The sequence below is a fragment of the Nerophis lumbriciformis genome, linkage group LG05 (genome assembly GCF_033978685.3).
Source record: "Nerophis lumbriciformis linkage group LG05, RoL_Nlum_v2.1, whole genome shotgun sequence".
Lineage (NCBI taxonomy): Eukaryota > Metazoa > Chordata > Actinopteri > Syngnathiformes > Syngnathidae > Nerophis > Nerophis lumbriciformis.
The window spans coordinates 7,047,185-7,068,390 of record NC_084552.2 but is presented as its reverse complement, the minus strand read 5'-3'; the positions used below and the strand labels follow the sequence as shown (position 1 = coordinate 7,068,390).

Genomic DNA, 21,206 nt, shown 5'->3' with positions numbered 1-21,206 from the left:
TCCAGCCAGTGGTGTGTTCCAGCCAGTGGTGTGTTCCAGCCAGTGGTGTGTTGCAGCCAGTGGTGTATTCTAGCCAGTGGTGTGTTGCAGCCAGTGGTGTGTTGCAGCCAGTGGTGTGTTGCAGCCAGTGGTGTGTTGCAGTCAGTGGTGTGTTCCAGCCAGTGGTGTGTTGCAGCCAGTGGTGTGTTGCAGTCAGTGGTGTGTTCCAGCCAGTGGTGTGTTGCAGCCAGTGGTGTGTTCCAGCCAGTGGTGTGTTGCAGCCAGTGGTGTATTCTAGCCAGTGGTGTGTTGCAGCCAGTGGTGTGTTGCAGCCAGTGGTGTGTTGCAGCCAGTGGTGTGTTCCAGCCAGTGGTGTGTTGCAGCCAGTGGTGTGTTCCAGCCAGTGGTGTGTTCCAGCCAGTGGTGTGTTGCAGTCAGTGGTGTGTTTAAGTCAGTGGTGTGTTGCACCAGTGGTGTGTTCCAGCCAGTGGTGTGTTCCAGCCATGGTGCTTGGAAAGCGTTTATTGGCAGAAGCCCCTGGAGCGTGATTAGCGGCCACACTCCATCACAGTCGCACGCTGTGACGCACGGCGTAGCGTCCTGGTTCCTCCTGCGTGATGGTGTTGAGATGATGGCCTGCTCGGCGCTCGGCGGCCTTCAGCCTCACCAGCAGCTCCTGCACCTCCTGCTGCGCCCTGCCAGCCGCCTTGCGGGCGTTCCTCAGGGAGCGTTTCACCTTGCCAAGACGCTCCTTCAGCTGCTTGTTGCGTCTCTCTGCGGCGGCCAGGCGCTCCTGAGCCTTGCGACCTCGCTCCTCCTCCTCAAAGAGCGCCGCCTGCACGGAGGAACACAGCAGCTGTGGAGGATGACATGATGCACAGTCAGCTTGATGCTTTTCCTCACCAAACACAGTATATATATATATATATATATATATATATATATAATGTATGTATATATATTGGAATATACTTCAGGGAAATCCCCAGAAGAGCAGAGAAACCTGCGAAACAGGCTTGTAGGGATGAAATAATCTCTGTGTTTTTTCCTGACCTAATGTGTATATATACATATATATGTATGTATATATGTATATATATATGTATATGTATACATATATATGTATGTATATATATATATATGTATGTATGTATGTATTTATGTATATAAGTGTATGTGTATATGTGTATGTGTATATATGTATGATTCATAGTATATGTATATGTACAAACGTATATGTATATATATATGTATGTGTATGTATGTATGTATGTTTGTATGTATATATATATATATATATATATATATATATATACATGTGTATATAAATGTGTGTATGTATACTGTATTAATATATATACACACACATATATATGTGTATATATATATATATATGTATGTGTATACAGTATATGTTTAGATATGTGTATAAACCGTATATATGTGTATACATTTAAATCCATCTTCTTCCGCTTATCCGAGGTCGGGTCGCGGGGGCAGCAGCCTAAGCAGGGAAACCCAGACTTCCCTCTCCCCAGCCACTTCGTCCAGCTCTTCCCGGGGGATCCCGAGGCGTTCAAAGGCCAGCCGGGAGACATAGTCTTCCCAACGTGTCCTGGGTCTTCCCCGTGGCCTTCTTCCGGTCGGACGTGCCCTAAACACCTCCAGAGGGAGGCGATCGGGTGACATCCTGACCAGATGCCCGAACCACCTCATCTGGCTCCTCTCCATGTGGAGGAGCAGCGACTTTACTTTGAGCCCCCCACCAAACCGGATCCCCTCAACGCCTAGACTAGACTGCGCCTAGAAATTCTGTCCATAAAAGTTATGAACAGAATCGGTGACAAAGGGCAGCCTTGGCGGAGTCCAACCCTCACTGGAAACGTGTCCGACTTACTGCCGGCAATGCGGACCAAGCTCTGACACTGATCATACAGGGAGCGGACCGCCAAAATCAGACAGTCCGATACCCCATACTCTCTGAGCACTCCACACAGGACTTCCCGAGGGACACGGTCGAATGCCTTCTCCAAGTCCACAAAGCACATGTAGACTGGTTGGGCAAACTCCCATGCACCCTCAAGGACCCTGCCGAGAGTATAGAGCTGGTCCACAGTTCCACGACCAGGACGAAAACCTCACTGTTCCTCCTGAATCCGAGGTTCGACTATCCGGCGTAGCCTCCTCTCCAGTACACCTGAATAGACCTTACCGGGAAGACTGAGGAGTGTGATCCCACGATAGTTAGAACACACCTCCGGTTCCCCTTCTTAAAGAGAGGAACCACCACCCCGGTCTGCCAATCCAGAGGTACCGCCCCCGATGTCCACGCGATGCTGCAGAGTCTTGTCAACCAAGACAGCCCCACAGCATCCAGAGCCTTAAGGAACTCCGGGCGGATCTCACCCACCGCCGGGGCCTTGCCACCGAGGAGCTTTTTAACTACCTCGGCAACCTCAGCCCCAGAAATAGGAGAGCCCACCACAGATTCCCCAGGCACTGCTTCCTCATAGGAAGACGTGTTGGTGGGATTGAGGAGGTCTTCGAAGTATTCTCTCCACCGATCCACAACATCCGCAGTCGAGGTCAGCAGAACACCATCCCCACCATACACGGTGTTGATAGTGCACTGCTTCCCCTTCCTGAGGCGGCGGATGGTGGTCCAGAATCGCTTCGAAGCCGTCCGGAAGTCGTTTTCCATGGCTTCCCCGAACTCCTCCCATGTCCGAGTTTTTGCCTCCGCAACCGCTGAAGCCACACACCGCTTGGCCTGTCGGTACCTGTCCGCTGCCTCAGGAGTCCTATGAGCCAAAAGAACCCGATAGGACTCCTTCTTCAGCTTGACGGCATCCCTCACTGCCGGTGTCCAACAACGGGTTCTAGGATTACCGCCACGACAGGCACCAACTACCTTGCGGCCACAGCTCCAATCAGCTGCCTCAACAATAGAGGCGCGGAACATGGTCCACTCGGACTCAATGTCCAGAACCTCCCTCATGACATGTTCAAAGTTCTTCCGGAGGTGGGAATTGAAACTCTCTCTGACAGGAGACTCTGCCTGGCGTTCCCAGCAAACCCTCACAATGCGTTTGGGCCTGCCAGGTCTGTCCGGCATCCTCCCCCACCATCGCAGCCAACTCACCACCAGGTGGTGATCGGTAGAAAGCTCCGCCCCTCTCTTCACCTGAGTGTCCAAAACATGAGGCCGCAAATCCGATGACACAACCACAAAGTCGATCATGGAACTGCGGCCTAGGGTGTCCTGGTGCCAAGTGCACATATGGACACCCTTATGTTTGAACATGGTGTTTATTATGGACAATCTGTGATGGGCACAAAAGTCCAATAACAAAACACCACTCGGATTCAGATCCGGGCGGCCATTCTTCCCAATCACGCCTCTCCAGGTTTCACTGTCGTTGCCAACATGAGCGTTGAAGTCCCCCAGTAGAACAAGGGAATCACCCGGGGGAGCACTCTCAAGTACTCCCTCGAGCGAATCCAAAAAGGGTGGGTACTCTGAGCTGCCGTTTGGCGCGTAAGCGCAAACCACAGTCAGGACCCGTCCCCCCCACCCGAAGGCGGAGGGAAGCTATCCTCTCATCCACCGGGTTGAACTCCAACGTGCAGGCTCTGAGCCGGGGGGAAACAAGAATTGCCACCCCAGCCCGTCGCCTCTCACTGCCGGCAACGCCAGAGTGGAAGAGAGTCCAGCCCCTCTCGAGAGAACTGGTTCCAGAGCCCTTGCTGTGCGTCGAAGTGAGTCTGACTATATCTAGCCGGAACTTCTCGACCTCGCGCACTAGCTCAGGCTCCTTCCCCCCAGCGAGGTGACGTTCCACGTCCCAAGAGCTAGCTTCTGTAGCCGAGGATCGGACCGCCAAGTGCCCTGCCTTCGGCTGCCGCCCAGCTCACACTGCACCCGACCTCTATGGCCCCTGCTATGGGTGGTGAGCCCATTGGAGGGGGGACCCACGTTGCCTCTTCGGGCTGTGCCCGGCCGGGCCCCATGGGGACAGGCCCGGCCACCAGGCGCTCGCCATCGTGCCCCACCTCCGGGCCTGGCTCCAGAGGGGGGCCCCGGTGACCCGCGTCCGGGCGAGGGAAATCTGGGTCTTTTATTTTTATTCTTCATGGAGGTCTTTGAGCTGCTCTTTGTCTGATCCCTCACCTAGGACCAGTTTGTCTTGGGAGACCTTACCAGGGGGCATAAAGCCCCCGGACAACATAGCTCCTAGGATCATTGGGACACACAAACTCCTCTACCACGTTAAGGTGGCAGCTCAGAGAGGAGTATATATTTATATATATAAATATATTGTATACATATGTGTATAATATATATACATGTTATATATATATTAGAGATGTCCGATAATGGCTTTTTTTGCTGATATTCCGATATTGTCCAACTCTTAATTACCGATTCCGATATCAATCGATACCGATATATACAGCCGTGGAATTAACACATTATTATGCTAATTTTGTTGTGATGCCCCGCTGGATGCATTAAACAATGTAGCAAGGTTTTCCAAAATTAATCAACTCAAGTTATGGAAAAAATAAAAACATTTTTAACATTCCTCAAAACAGCAGCTTGGAATTTGGGACATGCTCTCCCTGAGAGAGCATGAGGAGGTTGAGGTGGGCGGGGTTGAGGTGGGAGGGTAGGGAGTAGCGTGGGGTGTATATTGTAGCGTCTTATAAGAGTTAGTGCTGCAAGGGGTTCTTGGGTATTTGTTCTGTTGTGTTTATGTTGTGTTACGGTGCGGATGTTCTCCTGAAATGTGTTTGTCATTCTTGTTTGGTGTGGATTCACAGTGTGGCGCATATTTGTATTATTTGCGTACAACAGTGTTAAACTTGTTTATACGGCGACCCTCAGTGTGACCTGTATGGCTGTTGACCAAGTATGCATTGCATCCACTTGTGTGTGTGAAAAGCCGTAGATATTATGTGACTGGGCCGGCACGCAAAGGCAGTGCCTTCGAGGTTTATTGGCGCTCTGTACTTCTCCCTACGTCCGTGTACACAGCGGCCTTTTAAAAAGTCATACATTTTACTTTGTCAAACCGATACCGATAATTTCCGATATTACATTTTAAAGCATTTATTCTTTAACATATATATATATATATATATATATATATATATATATATATATATATATGTATGTATGTATGTGTATATGTATGTATGTGTATATATATATATGTATGTATGTGTATATGTATATATTTCTATGACTATATACCTCCAGTTCCCCTCTTGAAAGGCAAAAAGGATGCAAAAGGAGCATCTCTCTAGACTTCATGTCCAGTAGAGTTCCAAACTGGCCCTGATGGGTCACATGTGGGACATGATCTCACAGTGTGTACCTCTCTCATCTGAGTGGGACTCACAGGCCAAACATCTGGAACCCCCTGCTGCTGTTCAAGCAACATCTGTCCAAACATCATCCAAGGGCCAATGTACCGTAGGAATGGTACCAGACCATCTCTCTTTTACAACAATACCTGGTACCAGACCATCTCTCTTTTACAACAATACCTGGTACCAGACCATCTCTCTTTTACAACAATACCTGGTACCAGACCATCTCTCTTTTACAACAATACCTGGTACCAAACCATCTCTATTTTACAACAATACCTGGTACCAGACCATCTATCTTTTACAACAATACCTGGTACCAGACCATCTATCTTTTACAACAATACCTGGTACCAGACCATCTCTCTTTTACAACAATACCTGGTACCAGACCATCTTTCTTTTACAACAATACCTGGTACCAGACCATCTCTCTTTTACAACAATACCTGGTACCAAACCATCTCTCTTTTACAACAATTCCTGGTACCAGACCATCTCTCTTTTACAACAATACCTGGTACCAGACCATCTCTCTTTTACAACAATACCTGGTACCAGACCATCTATCTTTTACAACAATACCTGGTACCAGACCATCTTTCTTTTACAACAATACCTGGTACCAGACCATCTATCTTTTACAACAATACCTGGTACCAGACCATCTATATTTTACAACAATACTTACATCATGTATATATCACATGTTATTATGAATGTTACTACATGACTTATATACTTACATCATGTATATATTACATGTTATTATGAATGTTACTACATGACATATATACTTACATCATGTATATATTACATGTTATTATGAATGTTACTACATGACATATATACTTACATCATGTATATATTACATGTTATTATGAATGTTACTACATGACATATACTTACATCATGTATATATTACATGTTATTATGAATGTTACTACATGACATATATACTTACATCATGTACATATTACATGTTATTATGAATGTTACTACACGACATATATACTTACATCATGTATATATTACATGTTATTATGAATGTTACTAGATACTACATATATACTTACATCATGTATATATGACATGTTATTATGAATGTTACTACATGACATATATACTTACATCATGTATATATTACATGTTATTATGAATGTTACTAGATACTACATATATACTTACATCATGTATATATTACATGTTATTATGAATGTTACTACATGACACATATACTTACATCATGTATATATTACATGTTATTATGAATGTTACTACATGACATATATACTTACATCATGTACATATTACATGTTATTATGAATGTTACTACACGATATATATACTTACATCATGTATATATTACCTGTTATTATGAATGTTACTACATGACATATATACTTACATCATGTATATATTACATGTTATTATGAATGTTACTACACTACATATATACTTATATCATGTATATATTACATGTTATTATGAATGTTACTACACTACATATATACTTACATCATGTATATATTACATGTTATTATGAATGTTACTACATGACATATATACTTACATCATGTATATATGACATGTTATTATGAATGTTACTACATGACATATATACTTACATCATGTATATATTACATGTTATTATGAATGTTACTACATGACATATATACTTACATCATGTACATATTACATGTTATTATGAATGTTACTACACGACATATATACTTACATCATGTATATATGACATGTTATTATGAATGTTACTAGATACTACATATATACTTACATCATGTATATATTACATGTTATTATGAATGTTACTACATGACATATATACTTACATCATGTATATATTACATGTTATTATGAATGTTACCACATGACATATATACTTACATCATGTATATATTACATGTTATTATGAATGTTACTACATGACATATATACTTACATCATGTATATATTACATGTTATTATGAATGTTACTACATGACATATATATTTACATCATGTATATATTACATGTTATTATGAATGTTACTACATGACATATATACTTACATCATGTATATATTACATGTTATTATGAATGTTACTACATGACATATATACTTACATCATGTATATATTACATGTTATTATGAATGTTACTACATGACATATATACACTTACATCATGTATATATTACATGTTATAATGAATGTTACTACATGACATATATACTTACATCATGTATAGAAAACAATGATGGATGTTTTCAGAGCATTTTATAGGTGGAATAGAGCGACTTCCATTATCTCCATTGTTAGCTGACTTTTGCTAGCCTTTATTCATGATTTAGAATGCATACAAAAAGGATTGTGAATGAAAGGCAAAATACATTTTTAAAAAGTGCCTTTTTTTAATGTCACTACTGTGAGTGTGTATTTGTTGTGTAGTTTGATCCACACACACACACACACACACACACACACACACACACACACACACACACACACACACACACACGCACACAGAGTATATCAAGGCCTAAAAGTAGGAATATTGGGACAGTAGTGAGAATACAAGCAGGGGTTGCTATGGCAACAAGCCTATTGACACTGAAGATGAAGAGCCTCACCCTGTGGTCCTCCAGATTGTCCCACTCGGGGCTGAAGGTGTGGAAGGGCTGGCTGCCCTGGGTGCAGTTGGAGAACTGGAAGAGGCTGGAGAAAGTGCGGCGGTTGTCGGCCGTGTCGGGGAAGATGGCGTCCTGGAAGTTGACGCCGTGGGGGAGGATGTTGTAGTTCTCGTCCATTCTGGAGGGGGAGAAACAGCAAAGGTGCGTTTCTAACTTAGAAGGAAGATTATTATTATTATTATTATTATTATTATTGGATGACTTCACAGCTTTTCTTGGAGGCCAATGGCTTTCCATTGATCAGACGTGTGTATTGGAACACAGCCTGTCATTTATCAATCATGTACTGTCTCTTTAAATCATCATGTTTGTCTTGTCACATGCATCACCTGTGTCACCTGCGCAAAATCTCCCCAATTTAGTTTTTGTCCAACTATTCTTGTTTTTAACATGACCATTTTATGATTGATAAAAGTGAATAAGACAGATAATAATAGTCACAAACAAGTGGGCCGGGCTGGTGAGGAATCCTAAAAGGTGAATACAATTAAAACTACAGAAAGGAAATTCATATGGCTCCAATCCTGGGTGGAGAGGAAGGGGGTTCATCATTTTGCAATGCAGTCTGCTGAAAATGATGAAAAGTGCCACTCTACATAGGAACTGACGATGTGGTCAAAGTTGGAATTGCCACAAAACACATTTGAGGATGTTCAACACTTTATTGCCGTCTGGTGGCTAAAGTCCCACTTCCAATTTGTCACGCTTCATGTGTCAGGTAAACCGTGACGTGTGAATCATCTTCCCACTGAATAACAGTTGGACAAAAAACATTTGCAGGACAAACAAATGGGACACATTTCGACATAGTTGGTTATGAATAATAACACGTTAATAACATTAAAACTATAAAACGTTAACATTAAAATATGTAATAGTTAGTGCAGCACCAACGAATGGGAAGATATTGACTTAGTTGGTTATGAATAATAACATGTCAATTACACGTTAATAACTGTCAAAGGTGATTAGGTGTTAACTAAAATAGTTAGACGATTGGGACGAGTTTCGAGGAGAGTGTGGATGACGTCACACAGGTGAGTGAAGTATGCATGGATCACCTGAGGAAGAAGAAGTAGGAATAGTCGTCCATCACAGTGTGAGAGTGACAGGACAGGTAGCCCAGTCCGCTGACGTTGAGTCTGGAGCCTGCAGGCACCTCCAGCATGCTCCCCCAGGCTTGGTCGCACAGCAGCTCCACCTCGGCGGAGTACAGCAGACCTTCCTCCGCGCCCTCGTACGCCGAACCGGAGGGCAGCGAGTTGAGGCCGGCCAGGTGGAGGGCCAGCACCCGGGCGTACACGATCACCTCCGCCAGCTCCGCGCGGCATCCTTCGCTCTGCGGACGCCACTCGGACGGCAGCTGGCAGCCGTGCGTCAACGTCTGCACATGCGCCAAAGAGCCGAGCAAAGCCGGCAGCACAACCGCCAAAAGCATCCCCGAACTCTTGGGCTGACTTTCAACTGGCGAACGCAATCCTTGCTAACGCAGAAAGTTCAAGAAGGTCCTCCTGCCTCGTGCTGCTTTCAAGGACCCGTGGAAAACTGAGTAACCTGCTCTTCTGCCTCGTGCTGCCTTCAAGGACCCATGCAGAGACACCTGCTCTTCTGCCTCGTGCTGCCTTCAAGGACCCGTGGAAAACTGAGTTACCTGCTCTTCTGCCTCGTGCTGCCTTCAAGGACCCATGCAGAGCCACCTGCTCTCCTGCCTCGTGCTGCCTTCAAGGACCCGTGGAAAACCGAGTTACCTGCTCTTCTGCCTCGTGCTGCCTTCAAGGACCCGTGGAAAACTGAGTCACCTGCTCTCCTGCCTCGTGCTGCCTTCAAGGACCCATGCAGAGACACTTGCTCTTCTGCCTCGTGCTGCCTTCAAGGACCCATGGAAAACTAAGTCACCTGCTCTCCTGCCTCGTGCTGCCTTCAAGGACCCATGGAAAAACAAGACACCTGCTCTACTGCCTCATGCTGCCTTCAAGGACCCATGGAAAACTGAGACACCTGCTCTTCTGCCACGTGCTGCCTTCAAGGACCCATGGAAAACTAAGATACCTGCTCTCCTGCCTTGTGCTGCCTTCAAGGACCCATGGAAAACCGAGTCATCTGCTCTTTTGCCTCGGGCTGCCTTCAAGGACCCATAGAAAACTGAGACACTTGCTCTTCTGCCTCGTGCTGCCTTCAAGAACCCATGGAAAACTGATTCACCTGCTCTCCTGTCTCGTGCTGCCTTCAAGGACCCATGGAAAACTAAGACACCTGCTCTTCTGCCTTGTGCTGCCTTCAAGGACCCATGGAAAACTAAGACACCTGCTCTACTGCCTCGTGCTGCCTTCAAGGACCCATGGAAAACTAAGACACCTGCTCTACTGCCTCGTGCTGCCTTCAAGGACCCATGGAAAACCGAGCCATCTGCTCTTCTGCCTCGTGCTGCCTTCAAGGACCCATAGAAAACTGAGACACCTGCTCTTCCGCCTCGTGCTGCCTTCAAGAACCCATGGAAAACTGATTCACCTGCTCTCCTGTCTCGTGCTGCTTTCAAGGACCCATGGAAAACTAAGACACCTGCTCTTCTGCCTCGTGCTGCCTTCAAGGACCCATGGAAAACTAAGACACCTGCTCTACTGCCTCGTGCTGCCTTCAAGGACCCATGGAAAACTGAGTTTACCTGCTCTGCTACCTTGTGCTGCCTTCAAGGACCCATGGAAAACTGAGCCACCTGTGCTTCTGCCTCGTGCTGTCTTCAAGGACCCATAGAAAACTGAGACACCTGCTCTTCTGCCTCGTGCTGCCTTCAAGAACCCATGGAAAACTGAATCACCTGCTCTCCTGTCTCGTGCTGCCTTCAAGGACCCATGGAAAACTGAGTCACCTGCTCTTCTGCCGTGTGCTGCCTTCAAGGACCCATGGAAAACTAAGACACCTGCTCTACTGCCTCGTGCTGCCTTCAAGGACCCATGGAAAACTGAGTTTACCTGCTCTGCTACCTTGTGCTGCCTTCAAGGACCCATGGAAAACTAAGACATCTGCGATTCTGCCTCGTGCTGCCTTCAACGACCCATGGAAAACTGAGACACCTGCTCTTTTGCCTCGTGCTGCCTTCAAGGACCCATGGAAAACTGAGCCACCTGTGCTTCTGCCTCGTGCTGCCTTCAAGGACCCATGGAAAACTGAGGCACCTGCTCTTTTATGTGCTCTGATAGTACCTAGCCTGTGTACGATTGCACAGGAATAAAAAGTCCTTTTCAAAATAAAATGACTATACTAAAAGAGGACGTGCGCCTCCAAATATTGTACTAGTGTTTAGATATTGTGTGAGTGTCCAAAAGATGTAGTACACAAGTACACAAGGTTTATGGGCGTGTCCAAAAAGTGTAGTACACAAGTACACTAGATTTATGGGCGTGTCCAAAAGATGTAGTACACAAGTACACAAGGTTTATGGGCGTACACCTGAACATCAACATGAAATACAAACCCTGTTTCCATAAGAGTTGGGAAATTGTGTTAGATGTAAATATAAACAGAATACAATGATTTGCAAATCCTTTTCAACCCATATTCAGTTGAATATGCTACAAAGACAACATATTTGATGTTCAAACTCATAAACATTTTTTTTTTTTTGCAAATAATCATTAACTTTAGAATTTGATGCCAGCAACACGTGACAAAGAAGTTGGGAAAGGTGGCAATAAATACTGATAAAGTTGAGGAATGCTCATCAAACACTTATTTGGAACATCCCACAGGTGTGCAGGCTAATTGGGAACAGGTGGGTGCCATGATTGGGTATAAAAGTAGATTCCATGAAATGCTCAGTCATTCACAAACAAGGACGGGGCGAGGGTCACCACTTTGTCAACAAATGCGTGAGCAAATTGTTGAACAGTTTAAGAAAAACCTTTCTCAACCAGCTATTGCAAGGAATTTAGGGATTTCACCATCTACGCGCCGTAATATCATCAAAGGGTTCAGAGAATCTGGAGAAATCACTGCACGTAAGCAGCTAAGCCCGTGACCTTCCATCCCTCAGGCTGTACTGCATCAACAAGCGACATCAGTGTGTAAAGGATATCACCACATGGGCTCAGGAACACTTCAGAAACCCACTGTCAGTAACTACAGTTGGTCGCTACATCTGTAAGTGCAAGTTAAAACTCTCCTATGCAAGGCGAAAACCGTTTATCAACAACACCCAGAAACGCCGTCGGCTTCGCTGGGCCTGAGCTCATCTAAGATGGACTGATACAAAGTGGAAAAGTGTTCTGTGGTCTGACGAGTCCACATTTCAAATTGTTTTTGGAAACTGTGGACGTCGTGTCCTCCGGACCAAAGAGGAAAAGAACCATCCGGATTGTTATAGGGTCAAAGTGTAAAAGGCAGCATGTGTGATGGTATGGGGGTGTATTAGTGGCCAAGACATGGGTAACTTACACATCTGTGAAGGCACCATTAATGCTGAAAGGTACATACAGCTTTTGGAGCAACATATGTTGCCATCCAAGCAACGTTACCATGGACGCCCCTGCTTATTTCAGCAAGACAATGCCAAGCCACGTGTTACATCAATCTGGCTCCATAGTAAAAGAGTGCGGGTACTAGACTGGCCTGCCTGTAGTCCAGACCTGTCTCCCATTGAAAATGTGTGGTGCATTATGAAGCCTAAAATACGACAGCAGAGACCCCGGACTGTTGAACGACTGAAGCTCTACATAAAACAAGAATGGGAAAGAATTCCACTTTCAAAGCTTCAACAATTAGTTTCCTCAGTTCCCAATTGTTTATTGAGTGTTGTTAAAAGGAAAGGCCATGTAACACAGTGGTGAACATGCCCTTTCCCAACTACTTTGGCACGTGTTGCAGCCATGAAATTCTAAGTTAATTATTATTTGCAAAAAAAAAAAATAAAGTTTATGAGTTTGAACATCAAATATGTTGTCTTTGTAGCACATTCAACTGAATATGGCTTGAAAATGATTCGCAAATCATTGTATTCCGTTTATATTTACATCTAACACAATTTCCCAACTCATATGGAAACGGGGTTTGTATATTGTTACTTGACCAATGATAGCTGCTATCATGCTAGCTTCTTTTTTTTAGCTAATTTGTACATCTCAGTCATATTTTGGTACTTGAAGCAGTTAGCACTTTAGCATGCTAACATCAGCACCTGTTATTAGCTCATTTAGCAGCTCATATTTATTTTGGTATTTCACTAATGCCAACTGTTAACATGTTAGCATAGTACTGTTAGCATGCTAGCATTTTTAAATGCATTTTTCAGCTACACGTGGCAGAGTAATATATTTTGGTACATGTTACAATTAGCATGTTAGCATGCTAACATTAGCATGCCACCTTATTTTAACTAGTACCTCAGTGTCATATCATTATTTTAACTAGTACCTCAGTGTTATTTTAACTAGTACCTTAGTGTCATATCATTATTTTAACTAGTACCTCAGTGTTATTTTAACTAGTACCTTAGTGTCATATTATTTTAACTAGTACCTCAATGTCATATCATTATTTTAACTAGTACCTCAGGGTTATTTTAACTAGTACCTCAGTGTTATTTTAACTAGTACCTTAGTGACATATCATTATTTTAACTAGTACCTCAGTGTTATTTTAACTAGTACCTCAGTGTCATATCATTATTTTAACTAGTACCTCAGTGTTATTTTAACTGGTACTTTAGTGTCATATCATTATTTTAACTAGTACCTCAGTGTCGTATCATTATTTTAACTAGTACCTCGGTGTTATTTTAACTAGTACCCCAGTGTTATTTTAACTAGTACCTTAGTGTCATATCATTATTTTAACTAGTACCTCAGTGTCATATCATTATTTTAACTAGTACTTCAGTGTTATTTTAACTAGTACCTCAGTGTCATATCATTATTTTAACTAGTACCTTAGTGTCATATCATTATTTTAACTAGTACCTTAGTGTCATATCATTATTTTTAACTAGTACTTCAGTGTTATTTTAACTAGTACCTCAGTGTCATATCATTATTTTAACTAGTACCTCATTGTCATATCATTATTTTAACTAGTACCTTAGTGTCATATCATTATTTTAACTAGTACCTCAATGTCATATCATTATTTTAACTAGTACCTCAGGGTTCCTCAGGGTTATTTTAACTAGTACCTCAGTGTTATTTTAACTAGTACCTTAGTGACATATCATTATTTTAACTAGTACCTCAGTGTTATTTTAACTAGTACCTCAGTGTCATATCATTATTTTAACTAGTACCTTAGTGTCATATCATTATTTTAACTAGTACCTCAGTGTCATATCATTATTTTAACTAGTACCTCATTGTCATATCATTATTTTAACTAGTACCTTAGTGTCATATCATTATTTTAACTAGTACCTCAATGTCATATCATTATTTTAACTAGTACCTCAGGGTTCCTCAGGGTTATTATAACTAGTACCTCAGTGTTATTTTAACTAGTACCTTAGTGACATATCATTATTTTAACTAGTACCTCAGTGTTATTTTAACTAGTACCTCAGTGTCATATCATTATTTTAACTAGTACCTCAGTGTCATATCATTATTTTAACTAGTACCTCAGTGTTATTTTAACTAGTACTTTAGTGTCATATCATTATTTTAACTAGTACCTCTGTGTTATTTTAACTAGTACCCCAGTGTTATTTTAACTAGTACCTTAGTGTCATATCATTATTTTAACTAGTACCTCAGTGTCATATCATTATTTTAACTAGTACTTCAGTGTTATTTTAACTAGTACCTCAGTGTCATATTATTATTTTAACTAGTACCTCAGTGTCATATCATTATTTTAACTAGTACCTTAGTGTCATATCATTATTTTAACTAGTACTTCAGTGTTATTTTAACTAGTACCTCAGTGTCATATCATTATTTTAACTAGTACCTCATTGTCATATAATTATTTTAACTAGTACCTTAGTGTCATATAATTATTTTAACTAGTACCTCAATGTCATATCATTATTTTAACTAGTACCTCAGGGTTCCTCAGGGTTATTTTAACTAGTACCTCAGTGTTATTTTAACTAGTACCTTAGTGACATATCATTATTTTAACTAGTACCTCAGTGTTATTTTAACTAGTACCTCAGTGTCATATCATTATTTTAACTAGTACCTCAGTGTTATTTTAACTAGTACTTTAGTGTCATATCATTATTTTAACTAGTATCTCTGTGTTATTTTAACTAGTACCCCAGTGTTATTTTAACTAGTACCTTAGTGTCATATCATTATTTTAACTAGTACCTCAGTGTCATATCATTATTTTAACTAGTACTTCAGTGTTATTTTAACTAGTACCTCAGTGTCATATCATTATTTTAACTAGTACCTCAGTGTCATATCATTATTTTAACTAGTACCTTAGTGTCATATCATTATTTTAACTAGTACTTCAGTGTTATTTTAACTAGTACCTCAGTGTCATATCATTATTTTAACTAGTACCTCATTGTCATATAATTATTTTAACTAGTACCTTAGTGTCATATAATTATTTTAACTAGTACCTCAATGTCATATCATTATTTTAACTAGTACCTCAAGGTTCCTCAGGGTTATTTTAACTAGTACCTCAGTGTTATTTTAACTAGTACCTTAGTGACATATCATTATTTTAACTAGTACCTCAGTGTTATTTTAACTAGTGCCTCAGTGTCATATCATTATTTTAACTAGTACCTTAGTGTCATATCATTATTTTAACTAGTACCTCAGTGTCATATCATTATTTTAACTAGTACCTCAGTGTTATTTTAACTAGTGCCTCAGTGTCATATCATTATTTTAACTAGTACCTCAGTGTTATTTTAACTAGTACCTCAGTGTCATATCATTATTTTAACTAGTACCTCAGTGTTATTTTAACTAGTACCTCAGTGCCATATCATTATTTTAACTAGTACCTCAGTGTCATATTTTTTTAACTAGTACCTCTGTGTTATTTTAACTAGTACCTCAGTGTTATTTTAACTAGTAACTTAGTGTCATATCATTATTTTAACTAGTACCTCAGTGTCATATCATTATTTTAACTAGTACCTCAGTGTTATTTTAACTAGTACCTCAGTGTTATTTTAACTAGTGCCTCAGTGTCATATCATTATTTTAACTAGTACCTCAGTGTTATTTTAACTAGTGCCTCAGTGTCATATCATTATTTTAACTAGTACCTCAGTGCTATTTTAACTAGTACCTCAGTGTCATATCATTATTTTAACTGGTACTTCAGTGTTATTATAAGTAGTACCTCAGTGTTATTTTAACTAGTGCCTTAGTGTCATATCATTATTTTAACTAGTACCTCAGTGTCATATCATTATTTTAACTAGTACCTCAGTGTTATTTTAATTAGTACCTCAGTGTCATGTCATTATGTTAACTAGTATGTCAGTGTTATTTTAACTAGTACCTCAGTGTCATATCATTATTTTAACTAGTACCTCAGTGTTATTTTAACTAGTACCTCAGTGTCATATCATTATTTTAACTAGTACCTCAGTGTTATTTTAACTAGTACCTCAGTGTCATATCATTATTTTAACTAGTACCTCAGTGTTATTTTAACTAGTACCCCAGTGTCATATCATTATTTTAACTAGTACCTCAGTGTTATCTTAACTAGTACCTCAGTGTTATCTTAACTAGTACCTCAGTGTCATATATAGGGTGACCAGGTGTCCGGATTTAGGCCGGACAGTCCGGATTTTTAATGCCCTGTCCGGCGTCCGGCGCAGCTTCAAGCCGGACACGTATTTGTCCTCCTTTTTGAGGCACTAGGCTTGAAGAGCGGAGTTTTTTCATCTTTGCTGGGCTGGGCTGAACCACTGCTGTAAAGCATCACCAGTCCTACAGAAGTTTAGACTGCGGCATGAAAGTGGACCAGGAGATTTTCAGTGACTAGCCCACAGCTAAAGGGATGGCCTGTGGCCGAACAAGAGCCAAGGCATTGTGCGAGAACGTCATCGCTCACTATTCGGTACAGGAACATACCGACTACATAAAAGAAAACAACCTACCCTTTTCCGTGGCAACCGACGCCTCAAATAAAGCAACAAACAAGTGTTTTCCCATTGTGGTAAGGTATTTTCACTTTGATGAAGGCATCCAACATGTCCTGTTGGATTTTTATAGTGACAGCAACGAAACGTCAGAAGCCATAACAAACCAGCTGCTGGCAAAACTTGAGATGTCTGGCTTAGAGGTGAAAAACATGTCTGCATATGCAGCAGACAATGCCAGTGTCAATTGTGGCAAACATAACAGTGTGTATCAGAAGCTGAAACTGAGCCAAAAAGATGTGCTCCCTGCAAACTGTTTGGCCCATATTCTGCATAACGCAACCAGATATGCAGCAAGCAGCCTTGATGTTGATGTGGAAAAATTTTTGTGGCATTTTTCTTTTTATTATATATGTTAACTACATATGTTATGCTTTGTGGCACTCTGCACTTGAAAAGATTCATCTCAGTGGTCACTTTTTGAACACCACAATGTATTGAATAAATACAAATACTGTTAACAAACACTTGACTTTAATATTTTTTCCTATTCAGCCACACAAACATCATCTTTAAACCACTCAAAATTGTACTATAAATAAGAGTATACCAGAGTCCTATGTACACCATAGTAATTTATTGATATGCCGCATAATGTCCTCCTTTTTGGTGTCATGGAAATGGTCACCCTAGAATGTGTTATTTCCCTAATGCTAACTGTTAACACGTTAGCATAGTGTTGTCGGCATGCTAGCTTGTTTAGCTCATATGTTTTGTTACCTGATGGCTAGTGTGCTAACTGTTAGCATTTCAGTTTGTGTTTTGTTTTTAACATTCTATATTTCTACTGAAATTACATGTTCTAGTTCTTTGAACTATAAATTGTACTGGTTTTGAAGGTGAAAACTACCAAAATGACCCCCGCGTTTTATTCGTCAGTCTGTGGCCCTCAGTTGAAAAAGTGAATTAATTTCGCTGTGAAATAAGAATGTAGTTGACTCATGTATACATATTTAACCTGCAGCACGTGACTCCTTTTAGTTACAAAGAAACCACTAAAAAAACACAACAATCATTAGGTCACCTTGGTGTGTGCACGTACACAACACTGCCACCTAGTGCTATTTAGGGACAATTACAGCATTTTATTTTATGATATGGTTGAGACAAACAGACAACGCTTTTAAAGAGAAAGTTTATTCATGTTTTTTTTCCGGGTCATTCATACACACTAATGAATTGTACTTTTAAAAATAGATCGTTTCCCGATTATTTGGAAGGTGACTCTTCACGGGAATATCCCCCAAGCACTAACTTATACATCACGTGGATGTGAACCAAACACTAACTTATACACCATGTGGATGTGAACCAAGCACTAACTTATACATCATGTGGAAATGAACCAAGCACTAACTTATACATCATGTGGATATGAACCAAGCACTAACTTATACACCATGTGGATGTGAACCAAGCACTAACTTATACATTATGTGGATGTGAACCAAGCACTAACTTATACATCATGTGGATGTGAACCAAGCACTAACTTATACATCATGTGGATGTGAACCAAGCACTAACTTATACATCACGTGGATGTGAACCAAGCACTAACTTATACATCATGTGGATGTGAACCAAGCACTAACTTATACATCATGTGGATGTGAACCAAGCACTAACTTATACATCACGTGGATGTGAACCAAGCACTAACTTATACATCACGTGAATGTGAACCAAGCACTAACTTATACATCATGTGGATGTGAACCAAGCACTAACTTATACACCATGTGGATGTGAACCAAGCACTAACTTATACATCACGTGAATGTGAACCAAGCACTAATTTATACATCACGTGGATGTGAACCAAGCACTAACTTATACATCATGTGGATGTGAACCAAGCACTAACTTATACATCATGTGGATGTGAACCAAGCACTAACTTATACATCACGTGGATGTGAACCAAGCACTAACTTATACATAATGTGGATGTGAACCAAGCACTAACTTATACACCATGTGGATGTGAACCAAGCACTAACTTATACATCACGTGGATGTGAACCAAGCACTAACTTATACATCATGTGGATGTGAACCAAGCACTAACTTATACATCATGTGGATATGAACCAAGCACTAACTTATACACCATGTGGATGTGAACCAAGCACTAACTTATACATCATGTGGATGTGAACCAAACACTAACTTATACATCATGTGGATGTGAACCAAGCACTAACTTATACACCATGTGGATGTGAACCAAGCACTAACTTATACATCACGTGGATGTGAACCAAGAACTAACTTATACATCATGTGGATGTGAACCAAGCACTAACTTATACTTCATGTGGATGTGAACCAAGCACTAACTTATACAACATGTGGATGTGAACCAAGCACTAACTTATACATCATGTGGATGTGAACCAAGCACTAACTTATACACCATGTGGATGTGAACCAAGCACTAACTTATACACCATGTGGATGTGAACCAAGCACTAACTTATACATCACGTGAATGTGAACCAAGCACTAACTTATACATCATGTGGATGTGAACCAAGCACTAACTTATACACCATGTGGATGTGAACCAAGCACTAACTTATACATCACGTGAATGTGAACCAAGCACTAATTTATACATCATGTGGATGTGAACCAAGCACTAACTTATACATCATGTGGATGTGAACCAAGCACTAACTTATACATCATGTGGATGTGAACCAAGCACTAACTTATACATCACGTGGATGTGAACCAAGCACTAACTTATACATAATGTGGATGTGAACCAAGCACTAACTTATACACCATGTGGATGTGAACCAAGCACTAACTTATACATCACGTGGATGTGAACCAAGCACTAACTTATACATCATATGGATGTGAACCAAGCACTAACTTATACATCATGTGGATATGAACCAAGCACTAACTTATACACCATGTGGATGTGAACCAAGCACTAACTTATACATCATGTGGATGTGAACCAAACACTAACTTATACATCATGTGGATGTGAACCAAGCACTAACTTATACATCATGTGGATGTGAACCAAGCACTAACTTATACACCATGTGGATGTGAACCAAGCACTAACTTATACATCACGTGGATGTGAACCAAGCACTAACTTATACATCATGTGGATGTGAACCAAGCACTAACTTATACATCACGTGGATGTGAACCAAGCACTAACTTATACATCATGTGGATGTGAACCAAGCACTAACTTATACTTCATGTGGATGTGAACCAAGCACTAACTTATACATCATGTGGATGTGAACCAAGCACTAACTTATACATCATGTGGATGTGAACCAAGCACTAACTTATACATCACGTGGATGTGAACCAAGCACTAACTTATACATCATGTGGATGTGAACCAAGCACTAACTTATACTTCATGTGGATGTGAACCAAGCACTAACTTATACTTCATGTGGATGTGAACCAAGCACTAACTTATACATCATGTGGATGTGAACCAAGCACTAACTTATACACCATGTGGATGTGAACCAAGCACTAACTTATACATCATGTGGATGTGAACCAAGCACTAACTTATACATCATGTGGATGTGAACCAAGCACTAACTTATACATCATGTGGATGTGAACCAAGCACTAACTTATACATCATGTAGATGTGAACCAAGCACTAACTTATACATCACGTGGATGTGAACCAAGCACTAACTTATACATCATGTGGATGTGAACCAAGCACTAACTTATACACCATGTGGATGTGAACCAAGCACTAACTTATACATCATGTGGATGTGAACCAAGCACTAACTTATACTTCATGTGGATGTGAACCAAGCACTAACTTATACATCATGTGGATGTGAACCAAGCACTAACTTATACATCATGTGGATGTGAACCAAGCACTAACTTATACATCACGTGGATGTGAACCAAGCACTAACTTATACATCATGTGGATGTGAACCAAGCACTAACTTATACTTCATGTGGATGTGAACCAAGCACTAACTTATACTTCATGTGGATGTGAACCAAGCACTAACTTATACATC

The 21,206-nt window shown here is 41.0% G+C and overlaps 1 protein-coding gene across 1 annotated transcript; it reads right to left on the bottom strand.

Moving 5' to 3' along the window:
• Positions 1-296: 296 nt before the first annotated feature.
• ccdc3a (coiled-coil domain containing 3a) lies at positions 297-9,548 on the bottom strand. Its single transcript, XM_061959113.2, has 3 exons — positions 9,107-9,548; positions 7,986-8,163; positions 297-835 (listed from the first exon to the last, which is right to left on the bottom strand). The coding sequence occupies exons 1-3, from the start codon at positions 9,481-9,483 to the stop codon at positions 545-547; spliced, it is 846 nt and encodes a 281-aa protein (XP_061815097.1). The 5' UTR covers positions 9,484-9,548; the 3' UTR covers positions 297-544.
• Between the last annotated feature and the right edge of the window lie 11,658 nt (positions 9,549-21,206).